Source organism: Ranitomeya imitator, chromosome 2 (genome assembly GCF_032444005.1).
Source record: "Ranitomeya imitator isolate aRanImi1 chromosome 2, aRanImi1.pri, whole genome shotgun sequence".
In the NCBI taxonomy this organism is placed as follows: domain Eukaryota; kingdom Metazoa; phylum Chordata; class Amphibia; order Anura; family Dendrobatidae; genus Ranitomeya; species Ranitomeya imitator.
In genome coordinates, this window is record NC_091283.1 from 395,417,730 (window position 1) to 395,435,209 (window position 17,480).

The following is a 17,480-nucleotide window of genomic DNA, read 5'->3' on the forward strand; positions in this document are numbered from 1 at the left end:
ATGTAAAAGGGGAAGGTCTTTAAAGGGATAAAGTTTAGGTTCTTGACGCCACCTGTGGTGTTCGGTCAGGGTGACCGATGCTGCTTTAAGAGGTCCGCTGGGGTGATGTTATGGCAGGTAGATGGTATACCTTCCCACAGGTGAAGCTTCCCGGTGTGTAGATGGTAGGTGGTGAATGGCGCGGAGAAGAACGAGGACACAAGGTTGCAGTCTCTTTACCTTTACTGAAGGCTTCAGCGTCCACAGTCCAGAGCACCAGATCACAAGGCAGGCAGAGACGTCCGGGCAGTCTAGAGACAAGCAAGTTCCCCTGGGTAAGTCAGGTGGGAGCCTACCACTCTGCGCTTTCTGTCTCTAAGTCCCTGTTGCCACTAAGTGTCTCAACAAGGTCTTTAATCATTCTGCTGTCCTAGGACAGGTACCTGTATGGCAGGCAGCTCAGGCCGTGTGAACTGGGGTCTGTTTTCGGTGACTCCAGGCTCCTAGGTGCTGCTGTGCCACAGGTAATTATGGGCAAAGTCCTTGTAGAACAATACCCTCCGGTTCTGCTCTGTGTTTTATAATCCACAAAAGCCTCGGGCTCCCGGTACCCGGATTCTTGCGCTGATACTCTTCAGAGGCCTGCTCATGGCCTCCTGGAGCTCTCTATTTCCTCTGTGCTCCACTCCTGTCTGTCCTCGCACACAGACTTCTGCTACAAACTGAGCTCTCTCTGCCTCCAAACCAGGATCTTTATTGAGGGAAGCTGCCCTAAAACAGGGCTTGGAGCTCCCCCTCCTGGCCTGGAAGTGGAAGGTGTTGTGTGTGTAAACCTACCAAAGGAAACCTGACTTGTCTCCAGACATAGCATTATCCTCCCCGTGAGGAAGGCAGCACTATTGTGGTACCCGAACTCCTGGGGTGCCACATGTCACAGGCGCAGTTATTTGGCATACGAGGCAGGACTTAAAATAATGCTCATTCTCCTTGTACGTCCCCATTCAGAAGAACCTCTAAAGAATCCTGTCCTGGGTTTTCTCAGTGACCAAGTGTCCCCCTAGAATATGACTATGAGCCATATCAAGCGCCAATAGGTCTTAGGGACCAACAATTGCTCAATGATTTCCAAATCTTTCTTGTTCATTGTATGCAAAAACTCATTATTCATAGCAAAGTTGAGAAAACGTTGGTCAGCTTCTGGTTATTGGGAAACTCCATTAACGAGGACGACAACAGTCTCCCTTGCATATCTAAGGGTCTCATCATTCAATTGAGTGACACCAAACTTATCTCCTGTTTCCTCCACCTCAAGTATTACTGGGGAATCACGGAGAATTTTGTCTTCTCCAGTGAAGAACTGCAATGGAGAGTCCTCTCCCTCTTTCCTTGGGCCAGTACAGAGACTTCCCTCAGTGTCCGTACCTTTCCCCCATTACTTCCAAGACCAGGGAAAATCGTGGCCCAAGATTACGTTATGCATAAGGGTTTTAGTGCCCCCACTTTGTAGTCAAATATCCCATATAATGTGTCTATTTTCGTGAGGGCCACAGGATACATTCTGGTGTCATGGATACACAACACACTTATGAACCTGTCTGGTATATGACCCCTGGTATGAGGCTGTCATGTACTATTGTCACAAGACTACCTGAGTCTAGTGGGAAGATGACAGGACAACCATTGTGCTTTATTTTACACACTTATGGCTCAGTTTCTAGTCCAGGTGTGGCCACACAGGTAGGAGCTGCAAACAGGGACTGGTGCCGGCTTGCACCACATTCCAAAGTCTCTGGGCTTAATGGGCACAGAGCTATAACATGACCGAACTCCTGACACCTCAAGCACTTTACCAGCCCGAGTTTTCTAAACATAGAGTTCCTACCAAGGCCGGAGTTTTTCTTGGGACTCCCTTCCACAACTCCTTGGATGGTGGGATGTTTGTGACTGATAGTGGCTCGACAACTTCCTTCGGGTAATGGGTTGGGAGCAGCATCCTGGAGATTTTCTTCCTAAGGGTACCGTCACACAGTGCAATTTTGATCGCTACGACGGCACGATTCGTGACGTTCGAGCGATATAGTTACGATATCGCAGTGTCTGACACGCTCCTGCGATCAGGGACCCCGCTGAGAATCGTACGTCGTAGCAGATCGTTTGAAACTTTCTTTCGTCGTCTAGTGTCCCGCTGTGGCGGCATGATCGCATGGTGTAACATATATCATATACGATGTGCGCATAGTAACCAACGGCTTCTACATCGCACATATGTCATGAAATTATCGCTCCAGCGTCGTAGATTGCAAAGTGTGACAGCAGTCTACGACGCTGGAGCGATATTGTTACGATGCTGGAGCGTCACGGATCGTACCGTTGTAGCGATGAAAATTGCACTGTGTGACGGTACCCTTAATGACAAATCTTATCTTAATGACAAATCATCTAACTCCACTAGATGATCTGTACTCTGAGGATCACCATGGCTGACCCCAAGGTGCAGTTTACTGGGAAGCTCCCGGGAATAAAGGTCGACAACCACCCACTCCATGATCATGCATACATTGGGTTCCAGCCAATTCTTTACCAGATGAAAGAAATCAAACATTTGGGTACTGGAAGATCTGTCTGACTGGTATTTCCAGGTCAGACTCATTTAGCACTGCAGCACTGATCCCTAGGTGAGCAAGAATCTCAGCTTTCAGTTTAGCATAGTCTCCCACATCTTTCTCAGTAAGGTCATGGTAGGCTTTTTGAGACTCTCCTATCAAGTAGAGCGCAAGTAAATTCACCTACTCTTCCATGGGGAGCTGCTCCTTTTGGGCCACCCGTACAAAGATAATGAGGGAAGTCTCCATATCATCATCTGAAGTCATTTTTTTTTATAGGGAGTATTGTACCACCTTCCTGGCACTTCATGACATGGAGCCACTAGCAGGCATCGTCTCAGCACGCCACAGGCACCTCTCAGCAATTCCATCTGCTCCAACATTGCCATTGCCCTTAACCTCCATGCCTGCATTCTCCACTATATTGTAATGGTCTAGGGGCATTGTAGGGCGGCATGGCAGTGACCTAGGTGTACACAGTCTTTATAAGGATAACGTGTGGCTTTATCTTCAGCCAAAGTGTAGCAAGCAACAAAGCAACCAAAAAACAACAAACTTGCCCTGGTAGGAACTACCTAATACATCATACCTCTGATTCATGCTACCAGGGATGTATGTGGGCTTAGTTCTCCACCAACTCAGCATTTAGCACATTTAACCATTTTGCATATCCTTCTCAGAAATACAACATATCAGTTTAAAGGCTCTCTCTCAAGCTGTTTTCCAACCTTTTCAGTGTCTATAATGAGGTGACCTCTATCAGATGAGCTGAATAAGCCTCAAGCCTTGTACAGGAACTGGAGTGGGAGTGATGAGTCCCACCCCACGATCTCCTCATCACTACAATAAAATCTGGCTGGGACTACAATAAATAAAACGGCTCAGCTCCGAAGCTGCTGCACCAATCAGTACTGTGAGAAAAGAAAAAAAACTTGTTCCAGCTTCATATTCGTAAAATTTAAATTTGATACTTTATTGATCCATTAAAAGCAGTAGATGTATAGCTCTCCAAATGCACAATGGGAAAAAAGAGTGACGTGTTTCGATTACTGAAGAAATGTGTCGCTCTTTTTTCCAGTTGTGCATTTGGAGAGCTATACATCTACTGCTTTTAATGGATCAATAAAGTATCAAGTTTGAATTTTACGAATATGGAGCTGCAACAAGTTTTTTTTTTTTTTCTTTTTTCACATGTGACTACGTCCATCAATGCGGAGTTCCGTGCACCTGTGATAGCTGTTTGGTGTGCTGGCTTTATTTGTTTGTCTACCAATCAGTACTACCCGGTTTTATTATCTAGTCCAGCTTAACTTTTTAAGAGAAGATATACACTCCATGTCCTACCTTTTGGCCTGCTATATATAAATATATTTATATATATGTAATATATATATAATATATATTTCTAATTATATCCTAATTTTTTACATTCGGCAGCATGGCTTCTGGGGGGTGTGGCAAATGTTCATAACCTTTTTTTACCAACTGTGAATTTTGGTTGAGTTGTCCAGAAAAAAATGTAATGATAGGTTGGCAGCCCTAAATGTAGAATTAACTTCTGTCAGTGTTTCCTCTCTGCCGTGTGGTCTAGATGGTCTCAAAGTTATTTAAGCAACTGAAATCTTGCTGTCCACTGCCAGTTATAATCTGGTTTGTTTCTGTGAAATTTGTGTGCCTTTCTATTCTCCCAGTGGACATTCCTGATTTTTTTTTTTACCTCAGTTCACTTTTTTGCAATTCTTTTCGATTTTGTCTCCATACCGACATCCTCATTCTGATCTGGCTCCCTTACTAATCTCTTGCATCTGGTTTGCTTCTCCAGATAGCAGCTCTTCCAAGAAAGCAATTCAGTTGACCCAATTGTAAGACCAGTTCCGTGTACAGGAGTTAAATAAAGGGTGAAGGCCAGAGTTATCCTGAAATGTGCTAGATGAAATGGCTAGCGCCAAGTCTGTCCGATGTAGCTTTTTTGAGCCTGGGGCCTCAATCGGACATATGAATGTGTTCATGACCAGTCTGTGCTTTTCCCATGTGCTTTGCTCTGTGCTAGAGTACTTGTACCTGGCAGAGCGTGCATAACATGGAAAACTTATTACTGGTCACTTTTAGGAGTCTCTTCTGAAAATGTAACTAGAAATTATTGGTGACAAACAGTGAAACGTGGACCAATGGAGACGATAAAATAGAGAAATAAAAATTTGAAGGAGTACAACTTGGTGGCCTAATACCATAAACTCAGACACTATTTTGTAGTCTGCGATCTTAGTCTGTCGATAATTGAATTCCATTACAGTTTCTATTGGAATGTTATAAAGTATATAACAAAATAAATATTAATATAATTTAAATGCTGTGATATATAAAAATAATTAAATCAGTTTTATATTTGGCAGGTGACTCTACCAGAAGCACCGAAGGACATGTGATATTCTCAGATTTTGCAGCTGATAATCATAGTAGCACATCTGATACATGTGAAGAACCTGTAATTTTCGGAGATACAACTCAAGCTCATCTAAGAAAAAATCTAACACCTGATCATTTTCATCAGGTTCTCTCTTCTGCTCCAAATATGCAAAATGAAAGTCAGAGAAGTGCTGTTAAAAACGAAGTAGCTAACATGGGGGAGAAATCATTTTTATGTTCAGAATGTGGTAAATATTACAGTAGCAAATCCAGCCTTGTTACACATCAGAGAATTCACACAGGGGAGAAGCCATATTCATGTTCAGAATGTGGTAAGTGTTTTACCGAAAAATCATATCTTGTTGTCCATCAGAGAATTCACACAGGGGAAAAGCCATTTTCATGCTCAGAATGTGGGAGATGTTTTAACCGCAAAGCATTTCTTGTTAGCCATCTGAGAATTCACACAGGAGATAAGCCATTTTCATGTTCAGAATGTGGGAAACGTTATAGTCAGAAAGGTAAACTGGTAATACATCAGAGAAATCACACAGGAGAAAAGCCATTTTCATGTTCAGAATGTGGGAAATGTTTTAACCGTAAAGCAAATCTTGTTACACATCTGAGAATTCACACAGGAGATAAGCCATTTTCATGTTCAGAATGTGGGAAAAGTTATAGTATGAAAGCCAGCCTTGAAATACATAAGAGAGTTCACACAGGTGAGAAGCCATTTTCATGTTTAGAATGTGGGAAAAGTTATAGTGAGAAAGGTAAACTGGTAATACATCAGAGAAGTCACACAGGGGAAAAGCCATTTTCATGCTCAGAATGTGGTAAATGTTTTAGCTTTAAAACAAATCTTGTTAGTCATCTGAAAATTCACACAGGAGATAAGCCATTTTCATGTTCAGAATGTGGGAAATGTTTTACAGAAAAAGCATATCTGGTTAAACATCAGAGAATTCATACAGGTGAAAAGCCCTTTTCATGCTCAGAATGTGGGAAATGTTATAATGAGAAAGGTAAACTTGTAATACATCAGAGAATTCACACAGGAGAGAAGCCATTTTCATGTTCAGAATGTGGGAAACGTTATGGTGAGAAAGGTAAACTTGTAATCCATCAGAGAAGTCACACAGGGGAGAAGCCATTTCCATGCTCAGAATGTGGGAAATGTTTTAATTATAAAACCAATCTTGTTACCCATTTGAAAATTCACACAGGAGATAAGCCATTTTCATGTTCAGAATGTGGGAAATGTTTTACAGAAAAATCATATCTGATTAAACATCAGAGACTTCATACAGGGGAACAACCATTTTCATGCTCAGTATGTGGGAAATGTTACAGTGAGAAAGGTAAACTTGAAACACATCAGAGAGTTCACACAGAAGAGAAGCCATTTTCATGCTCCGAATGTGAAAAATATTTTAAATACAAATCAGATCTTGTTAAACATCAAAAAATTCATTCAAGGGAGAAGTCATTTTCATGCTTAGAATGTGGGAAATGTTTTACAGAAAAATCATATCTGGTTAAACATCAAAGAATTCACACAGGGGAGAGGCCATATCCATGTTTAACTTGTGGGAAATGTTTTGGACTTAAATCACATTTAGTCACACATCAGAGAATTCACACAGGGGAGAAACCATTTTCATGTTCAGAATGCGGGAAAAATTTTAGGACTAAATCAGAACTTTCTATCCATCAAAGAACTCACACAGGGGAGAAACCATTTCCATGTTCAAATTGTGGGAAATGTTTTAGTCGTAAATCAAAACTTGTTACACATCAGAAAATTCACACAGGGGAGAAACCATATTCATGTTCAGAATGTGGGAAATGTTATAGGGATAAATCAGAACTTTATATACATCAAAGAACTCACACAGGGGAGAGGCCATTTTCATGTTCAGAATGTGGGAAATGTTTTTATCGGAAATCAATTCTTGTCAAACATAAGAGAATTCACACAGGGAAGTAGCCTTTTTTAATTGTTTTATTGACAGCATGTATCAGAAAAGCATACAAGTTATGTAAAGTCACTCATCTACAAAAAAGGAAAGCAATTTAGTGCACTAAATGATTATTAAAAATGTATACAATTACCAGTGAACATTTGTTATTAAAAGCTGGTAAGTATAAAATGATATTCCTGTATTTCAGCAAATTATGTATTTTATATTTGTAGAACTACTGTATAAAAGTGTTTGTTTACTTCTTCCATCCTTTTTGACATTGTCCATGGAGAGATGATGCTATACAAGATCAGAACAGTTGCCAAGTAAACCGTTCAATGCCCGCTTCTCTCATCCAATTATGAATATAATGCAATAATACTTTATTTTTATTTATTATAAATTATGCAGTGGTACTGTATTAACCAGAAAAATCAATGAGCCTTTGTGCCCTGAAAGCTTTCAAATATAATTTTTCTAGTTAGCCAATAAATATATCACTCATAAAATTAATTTTCCTTTTTTAGACCTAAAAGTATTTACATTGTTTTAATATTGTGCTAATCAACAGTACCGACAAATAAACGTTTATATTTGTGCTTTTGATTGCTTTGATATTTCATATAAGGCCAGGGTCACACTTGTGAGAAACTCGCACGAGTCTTGCATCTCAATACCCGGCACTGCCGCCGGGACTCGGGACCCCTGCCTAAGTTTGGAGATTTTGTAGGAATTTGATCTTCATGATGATGTCCTGCAGTTTGGTTTAATCATTCCTCATTCTTTTATATTAGGTGGTATCTTCCGCCTTGTTTTCTAGGAATGTTATATTCCCTTCTCAACATTGAAATTACAACACCAAGAGGGACAACATCTAAAGTTATGCAAATTGAGGGAGTAGCAGGTGTCACTTAACCCCTTCACCCCGAACTCTGTTTTCACTTTACTGACCAGGCCAATTTTTACAATTCTGACCACTGTCCATTTGGGGGGGTCACAATTCTGGAAGACTTCAACGGATCCCAGTGCTTCTGAGATTTTCTCGTGACATATTGTACTTTAGTAGTGGTAAAATGTCTTTGATATGACTTGCGTTTGCCAAAAATATGGAACTTTGGCGAAAATGTAGCAATTTTGCCAACTTTTAATTTTTATGCCCTTAAATCAGAGTCATATCGCACAAAGTAGTTAATAAATAACATTTACCACATGTCTACTTTACATCAGCACAATTTTTTAAAGATAATTTTTTTTTGTTAAAAAGTTAAAAGGGTTAAAATTTGACCAATGATTTCTTATTTTTACAGCAAAATTTGCAAAACCATTTTTTCTAGGGACCTCATTACATTTGAAGTGACTTTGAAGGGGCTATATAGCAGAAAATACTGAAAAGTGACACCATTTTAAAATATGCACCCCTCAAGGTACTCAAAACCACATTCAAGAAGTTTATCAACCCTTCAGGTGCTTCCCAGGAATTTTTGGAATGCTGAAAGAAAAAATAAACATTTACTTTTCTTTCACAAAAATTTTCCTTTAGAACAATTTTTTTTTAATTTCGCAAGAGTAACAGAGAAAATGGACCATACAATTTCTTGCGCAATTTCACCTGAGCATGCTGATACCCCATATATTGGGGAAATCTACTGTTTAGGCACACGGCAGGGCTCAGAAAGGAAGGAGTGCCATTTCACTTTTTGAATGTAAAATTTACTGGCATAATTAGCGGACGCCATGTCATGCTTGGAAGCCCCTGATGTGCCTAAACAGTGGAAACCCCCAAACAAGTGACACCATTTTGGAAACTAGATCCCTTAGGGAACTTATCTAGATGTGTATTGAGCACATTGAACCCACAGGTGCTTCACAGAAGTTTATAATGTTAAGCCATGAAAAAAAATCACATTTTTCCCAGATAGGTCTTTATTAGATCCAAATTTTGCATTTCCGTAAGGGTAACAGGAGAAATTGCTCCAAAGAATTTGTTGTGCAATTTTTCCTCTGTTTGCCGATACCCAATATGTGGAATAAATCAACTGATTGGGCGCACGGCAGGGCTTGGAAGTAGAAGGAGTGTCACTTGACTTTTTGAAAGCAAAATTTGCTGAAATGATTAGTGGACGCCATGTCACGTTTGGAGAGCCCTTGATGTGGCTAAACAGTGGAAATCCCCCACAAATGACACCATAGTGGAAACTAGACCCCTTTCGAAACTTATATAGATGTATATTGAGCACCTTGAACCCACAGTGCTTCACAAAAGTTTATAACGTAGAGGCTAGAGTTGAGTGAATTTGATCGGGTCTCTGCTTATTTGGCAAGCTATAGCACTTTCTGAATCAGCTGCAGAGGGAACCCGGCTTCCTGGATCGCGCTGGCTAATCAGCTGTTCGGCTCTGCAGCTGCATGTGTCGCGGCTGTGTGACAGGCAAGACCCATGCATGGAAAGCCCAACAAACAGCTTTCCGAAGCAGTGTCCCGAGCAAATTCGCTCAACTCTAGTAGAGATGTGGAAATAAAAAAATCACATATTTTTCCCAAATAGATCATTTTTAGCTTGATATTTTGCATTTTCATACAGGTAACAGGAGAAATTGCTCCATGCAATTTGTTGCACAGTTTCTTCTGAGTACGCTGATACTACATATGTGGGGAAATACTACTGTTTACGCATGGCAGGGCTTGGGGGATGGAGCGCATTTGACTTTTTGAATACAAAATTTGATGGAATAATTTAGGGATGTCATATCGCATTTGGAGAGCCTAAACAGTGGAAACCTCCCACAAATAACACCATTTTAGAAACTAAACCCCTTTGGGAACTTATCTAGATGTGTATTGAGCACCTTGAACCCACAAGTGCCTCACAGAAGTTTATAACGTTAAGCCGTGAAAATGAAAAAAATTACATTTTTCACACAAAAATCTTCTTTATCTACAAGAGCAAAAGGAGAAAATGGACCCCAAAGTTTGTTGTGCAATTTCTCCTGAGTTCACCAGTTACCTCATATGTGGTTGCAAACTATTTTTGAGGCACAGTGCAAAGCTCAGAACAGAAGTAGCGCCATATTACAGTGCAGATTTTGCTGCACTTATTTGAGGGTGCCATGTTACATTGGCAGAGCCCCTGAGCAACAGAACAACAGAATCCCCCATAAGTGACCAAATTTTACCAATTAAACCTCTCAATGAATTCACCTAGGGGTACAGTGATTATATTGACACCACAGGTGTGTCACAAACTTTTATACCATTGGGCAGTGAAGAAAAATAATTTACATTTTTACCACCAATATTGTGTGTTAGCCCCAAGTTTTACATTTTCATACTGGGAAATGGGTAAAAATGGCACCAAAATGTGTCCCACAATTTCTGCTGAATGTAGAAATACCCCATATGTGCATGTACAGTACTGCTTAGCCATACGGAGAGACTCGGGAGAAACGGAGAGCTATTTGCCTCCTGGAGCACAGATTTTCCTAGACTAGTTTGTGGATTCCATATAAAGAGCCCCTAAGTGCTAGAAAAACTGAAATTCTAACCCTTTGGCAGTGGATGTTGCTGAGTGAAAATAGCAAACTGCCATTGTAGTGACCAGTACATTGCAGTAACCAGTACATTATGCTCAGCCCATAGTTCTGGAGACACACATCTGTAAATTAGGCGGGCTCTCAACACTGCAGAAATGCCAAACATATGGGCACTAAATGTGGTTTAGGCACACTGGCTCAGAAGGGAAGGGGCATTTGGATCTGGGAACAGAGAATTTGCTGAATTATTTTGGGAAGCGAATAGCCATTTACCTTTTCCAGAACCTTTGTGCTACCAGTAATGTGGAAGCCCCCTATATTTCTGTTAACAGATGACAGACCTGAGTGGGGATTTTTTTCTTTTTTGTGTGGATTGAGTTTTTATGGTTGGCTGACGTCAGACTAAAAGACGCTTTTTCTTGCGAAAAGTAGTGTTTGCATCACCATATTTTGAGAGCTATAATTTTTCAATATTTTGGCCGACCGAGACATGTGAGGGCTTGTTTTTTGCAGGACAAGCTGACTTTTTTATTTTTACCATTTTTGGGCACATTACATTTTTTTATTTCTTTTTATTCTGATTTTTGAGAGACAGAATTAACAAAAACCGTCTATTCATAAATTGCTTTTTGTGTTTTGTTTTTTATACCGTTCCGCATGTGGTAAAATTGATAAGGAAGCTTTATTCTTCGGATCAGTACAATTACAGCGATACCTCATTTATATATATTTTTTTTATGTTTTGGTGCTTTTACACAATAAAAACTATTTCATAGAAAAAAATATTTTTGCTTTGCTTTATTTTGAAAGCTATAACTTTTTTCTGCTGATGGAGCTGTATGGCAGCTTGTTTTTTGTGTGACAAGATGACATTTTCAGAGTTGCCATTTTTATTTACATTTGTCTTTTTGATCGCATTTTATTGCACTTTTGTTTGTTTGCGGTATGATGATAAAGCATTGTTTTTTTACGGTATACACTGAAGTGGTTAACTAGTAAGATAGTTTAATAAAGTGGGTCATTACGGATGCAGCGATACCAAATGTGTACTTTTATTGTTTATTTACATAAATAAATGTATTTATTGGAAAAATGTTTATTTTTTTCTATATTTAGGAATTTTTTAAACAGATAACTTTACTGGTTTCTTCTCTCAGCACATCCATATCTTTTGCAGCATCAACATAAGATTCCTTACAGCACATTTCCTTCACTTTACCTCTGCTTTTCAATGTGTACCTGGAACGTCCCATCCCACTCGGTATCGCAGCGTTCTCCCTGTCCAGCCTGACTACCTTTAGGAGTTCCCTTGTCCGTTTTGCAAAGGCATAAGGGCATTAGCCCAAGTAGCAAGCTGCCACATTTTTGAGCAACCTGCAGTACTGTCCTGCTGTGACTCTTGCAGTAGCTCCTGCTCTCACTACCACTGTCCCTTCTAAATTTTTGGTGAAGAATCAACAACAAGTGGAACACAATTGTGAAGTTGAACAAAATGTATTGGTTATTTTAAATTTTTGTGGAAATTCAAAAACTGAAACGTGGGGCGTGCAATATTATTCGGCCCCATTCACTTAATACTTTGTTGCTCCACCTTTTGCTGCGATTACAGCTGCAAGTCGCTTGGGGTATGTCTCTATCAGTTTTGTACATCGAAAGACTGAAATTCTTGCCCATTCTTCCTTGGTAAACAGCTCGAGCTCAGTGAGGTTTGATGGAGATTGTGAACGGCAGTTTTCAGCTCTTTCCACAGATTCTCGATTGGATTGACATCTGGACTTTGACTTGGCCATTCTAACACCTGGATACATTTATTTGTGAACCATTCCATTGTAGATTTTGCTTTATGTTTGGGATCGTTGTCTTGTTGGAAAACAAATCTCCGTCCCAGTCTCAGGTCTTTTGCAGACTCCAACAGGTTTACTTCAAGAATGGTCCTGTATTTGGCTCTATCCATCTTCCCATCAATTTTAGCCATCTTCCCTGTCCCTGCTGAAGAAAAGCAGGCCCAAACCATGATGCTGCCACCACCATGTTTGATAGTGGCAATGGTGTGTTCAGGGTGATGAGCTTCGATTTTGGTTTCATCTGACCAGAGCACCTTCCTCCACGTGTTTGTTGTGTCTCCCATGTGGCTTGTTGTAAACTTTAAACAACACTTTTTATGGATATCTTTGAGAAGTGGCTTTCTTCTTGCCAGATTTGTGCAGTGTATGACTGATTGTTGTCCTACAGACATTCTGTCCCACCTCAGCTGTAGATCTCTGCAGTTCATCGAGAGTGATCATGGGCCTCTTGGCTGCATCTCTGTTCAGTCTTCTCCTTGTTTGAGATGAAAGTTTAGAGGGACGGCTGGGTCTTGGCAGATTTGCAGTGGTATGATACTCCTTCCATTTCAATATGATCACTTGCACAGTGCTCCTTGGGATGTTCAAAGTTTTGGAAATCATTTTGTATCCAAATCCGGTTTTAAACTTCACAACAGTATCACGGACCTGCCTGTTGTGTTCCTTGATCTTCATGATGCTCTCTGTGCTTCAAACAGAACCCTGAGACTATCACAGAGCAGGTGCATTTATACGGAGACTTGATTACACACAGGTGGATTATATTTATCATCATTAGGCATTTAGGACAACATTGGATCATCCAGAGATCCACAATGAACTTCAAGAGTTAGTTTGCTGCACTGAAAGTAAAGGGGCCGAATAATATTGAACGCCCCACTTTTCAGTTTTTGAATTTCCACAAAAATTTAAAAAAAAACAATAAATTTTGTTCAACTTCACAATTGTGTTCCACTTGTTGTTGATTCTTCACCAAAAATTTACAATTGCTATCTTTATGTTTGAAGCATGATATATGGGAAAAGGTTGAAAAGTTCCAGGGAGCGGAATACTTTCGCAAGGCACTGTAGAAATCTATGCATCCCTAATAGGAGAAAAGTAGTACTTGGCTAGTCAATTAAACGCGTCTCACCTCTGCGGCTCATCAGGAGGCCTGATGCCATATAGTGCACCTCGATAGAAGGTGATGTGCCAAGTACTACATTTCTCCTATTAGGCATGCATAGATTTCACTTTAAGAAAATAAAAGTTATCTTTTTATTAGGGTTTTTTCATGATTTAGTGTCTCTATTGATACCTTTGGTTCAATACCTAATTTAAATTAATTGTCATAGCTATGGGGGTCTTGATTTACTCATTATCATATTTGCTGTATATAATAATAAAGTGGCGGTATTGGTCTGGATTAACTCTTATAGTGGTTACCCTCACATGATACTATTTTCTGATATACTATGGGTCTGCAAATCCTTTTCATTGTATTAGGGCAGTCCCAAACGTCCAGATAATTCCGGTACCGGAAAAATCGGTACCGGAATTATCCGTGTTCGTGTGCTCGTGTATTTCTGTGGCACATCAGTGTGGCACACGTGTGCCGCCCGGGTACCACACGCACTGTGCAGGAGACAGCGCTAGAGATAAGCGCTGTCCCCTGCATCTGGTGCTGAAGCTGCTATTCATATCTTCTCTGCAGCAGCGTTTGCTGTAGAGAAGATATGAAAAATCCTTTTTTTTGTTGTTTCTCGTGTTTAAAATAAAGATCCCTGTCCCCACCCCCCTCCCACCTCCTGTGCGCCCGCCCGCTGATATTAAAATACTCCCACGTGACCGCATACAGAAGAAGCTGCGGCCAGGACAGGACACTGCGAGGGAGCCGGGTGCGTATTTTAATAACAGCGGGCGGGCGCACAGGGGGAGGGAGGGGGGTGGGGACAGGGATCTTTATTTTAAACACGAGAAACAAAAAAAAAAAGGATTTTTCATATCTTCTCTACAGCAAACGCTGCTGCAGAGAAGATATGAATCGCTGCTTCAGCCCCATGTGGGAGGGACAGCGCGTACTGTAGCGCTGTCTCCTGCACGGCACACGGACAATGTCCGTGTGCGGTATGTATTTTACACGGACCCATTGACTTTAATGGGTCCGTGTAATCCGTGCGCTCCCACGAACACTGACATGTCTCCGTGTTTTGCACACGGACACACGGTCCGTGAAAACACGCTGACATGTGCAGAGACACATTGATTTCAATGTGTCTACATGAGTCATTGTCTCCGGTACATGAGGAAACTGTCACCTCATGTACTGGAGCCACTGACGTGTGAAACCGGCCTTACAAGAAGGATTACATATCTGAAAGTTTTCCTAAGGGTCATATTAGACCCTTCTCTTTGCTCATAGTGGAGGGGTTTTTTATTAAGAAGAAAAATGGGGACCTGTGTTGCTTGTTAGATTTTTGTCTGTTAAACCGGATTACTATCAAAGACCTTCAGCTGTCAGCTTTATCAGGGCTGGTTATAAAGAATAGATGGGTCCTTATGCCGTTTTTTTTTAATTATTTAAGTAAATAATTTAAAAAAAACAATGTGGGGTCATCCTAATTTTTGGCATTCAGACAATGTAAAGCTGGCATTCTCAGGTTGGTAAGGGGTCATGGATATTGGCCCCACAGCCTAAAAATAGCAGCCTGCAGCCACCCCAGAAAAGGCACATTTATTAGATGTGTCAATTCTGGCACTTTGCCCGACTCTTCCCACTTGCCCCGTGAGTACGAAACCACAATACTTGCGTAACAATAATGATAATAATGATAGTGAGAACAATGATTTACTATATATGTTATTATGTATATTATTTTATAATATAACAGAGTAGTAGAATAAATACACCAAGAATGTGCTAAAAACAAGTGGGAACCACTCAGTAACAAGAAGAACCCGAACCAGAGAGAGGACGGAAAGGCCAGACAAAGATCAGTATAGTATTGATTCAATTTTATTATCAGATAATAGGCAATATACAAAAATGTTAAAAAGTATTAAAAATGTGCACACCAGACTATATAATGATCAATAGTTGCCCCCACCCCCCTCTATCTCTTTAGATAAAGGTCTATAACAAAGTCCTGCTGTATAGATGAAAAAATATATAAGAAGGTATAAAATTCTATGGCAGTTAGGTTTATATTTACCATGCAACAGAAACAATAAAGTGTTAAGAGAAACCAAAACTGATTGTAATATGTGCAAAAATTGGTGCAAAGATAAAACAGTTTTAGATCACTAATAAAAATTGTTATAAAACAGGTACCGTAGTACCCTAAATGTGAAGTGCAGTGATAGACAAATAATGCCAAAGGGTAAAAAGTGCTCAAGAGGGTTGCAATAGGTAAATGGACCTTACCTCAATATGCAGGATACAGCAGGGGGATTTGCTTCTGTGTGGGCACGTGCGCCCCGACACGCGGTTCGGTTAGACTTCCTTCGTCAGGGGTAGTGAAGCCACCCCATGGCGGTGTCAAGGCTCATATTTGTGGGGTTGATATCACTATTGTATTTTTTTGTGACATCAAGTCTAGAAGTTAGTAATGCATAGGCATCTACAGTACACCTATCCATTACTAACCCTATAGTCTTATTTTCATAGTCTTATTGTCAGTAAAAAAACGCCGAGAATAAAGCCCTTTATTTAAAAAAAAAAATACACACTGTTTTGCAAATATATTTAAAAATAACAAACACTATCATATACTTGGCATGAGTGGGGAAAATAAGTATTTGATACACTGACAATTTTGCAAGTTTTCCCACCTACAAAGAATGGAGAAGTCTGTAATTTTTATCATACAGTAAGTACACCTCATCTGTGAGAGACAGAATCTAAAAATTAAAAAAAAAAAAAAAAAAACAGAAAATCACATTGTATGCTGTGTAAATAATTCAGGTCTAGGGAACAGGCGAGCCAGTCCATAGCTTCAATGCCTTCATCTTGCAGGAACTGCTGACACACCCCAGCCACGTGAGGTCTGGCATTGTCCTGCATTAGGAGGAACCCAGGGCCAATCACACCAGCATATGGTCTCACAAGGGGTCTGAGGATTTAATCTCGGTACCTAATGGCAGTCAGGCTACCTCTGGCGAGCATATGAAGGGCTGTGTGGCCCTCCAAAGAAATTCCACCCCACACCATTACTGACCCACTGCAAAACCAGTCATGCTGTAGGATGTTGCAAGCAGCAGATTGCTCTCCACGGCATCTCCAGACTCTGTCACATGTGCTCAGTGTGAACCTGCTTTCATCTGTGAGGAGCACAGGGTGCCAGTGATGAATTTGCCAATCCTGGTGTTCTGTTGGCTGTGAGCACAACCCCCATCTGTGGACATCGGGCACTCAGACCATCCTCATGGAGTCAGTTTATAACCGTTTGTGCAGACATGTACATTTGTGGCCTGCTGGAGGTCATTTTGCAGGGCTCTGGCTGTGCTCCTCCTGTTCCTCCTTGCGCAGAGGCTGAAGAAGCGGTCCTGCTGCTGGGTTGTTGCCCTCCTATGGCCCCTGCCACGTCTCCTGGTGTACTGGCTTGTCTCCTGGTAGTGCCTCCAGCCTCTGGAGACTACACTGACAGACAGCAAACCTTCTTGCCACAGTTCACATTGATGTGCCATCCTGGATGAGCTGCACTACCTGAGCCACTTGTGTGAGTTGTAGAGTCCGTCTCAGGCTACCACGGGTGTGAAAGCACACATTCAAAAGTGACCAAAATATCAGCAAGAAAGCATTAGTACTGAGATGTGGTCTGTGGTCCCCACCTGCAGAACCACTCCTTTATTGAGTGTGTCTTGATAATTGCCAATAATTTCTATCTGTTGTCTATTCCATTTGCATAACAGCATGTGAAATTGATTGTCAAACAGTGTTGCTTCCAAAGTGGACAGTTTGATTTCACAGAAGTTTGATTTACTTGGAGTTATATTCTGTTGTTTAAGTGGTGTTCCCTTTATTTTTTTGAGCAGTGTATATTTGATCACCTACCACCCAGCAAGAATTCTGGCTTTCACAGACCTGTTAGTTTTTCTTTAACCCCTTAATCCCATATGACGTACTATCCCATCGAGGTGGGGTGGGCCTTAATTCCCACCGACGGGATAGTACGT

General features: G+C 40.8%; 1 protein-coding gene across 2 annotated transcripts in view; it reads left to right on the forward strand.

The window, feature by feature from the left end:
* Positions 1 to 17,480, forward strand: part of LOC138666992 (zinc finger protein 585A-like) — a 114,505-nt gene that overhangs the window by 43,560 nt on the left and 53,465 nt on the right. The window contains exon 7 of one of the 2 annotated variants that reach the window (XM_069755201.1): positions 4,976 to 11,536. In XM_069755201.1, the coding sequence (XP_069611302.1) occupies positions 4,976 to 6,978 (2,003 nt within the window). In that variant the 3' untranslated portion in view covers positions 6,979 to 11,536. Of the gene's footprint in view, positions 1 to 4,975; positions 11,537 to 17,480 lie in introns of those variants that run through there. The other variant, XM_069755202.1, reaches the window with a different exon arrangement.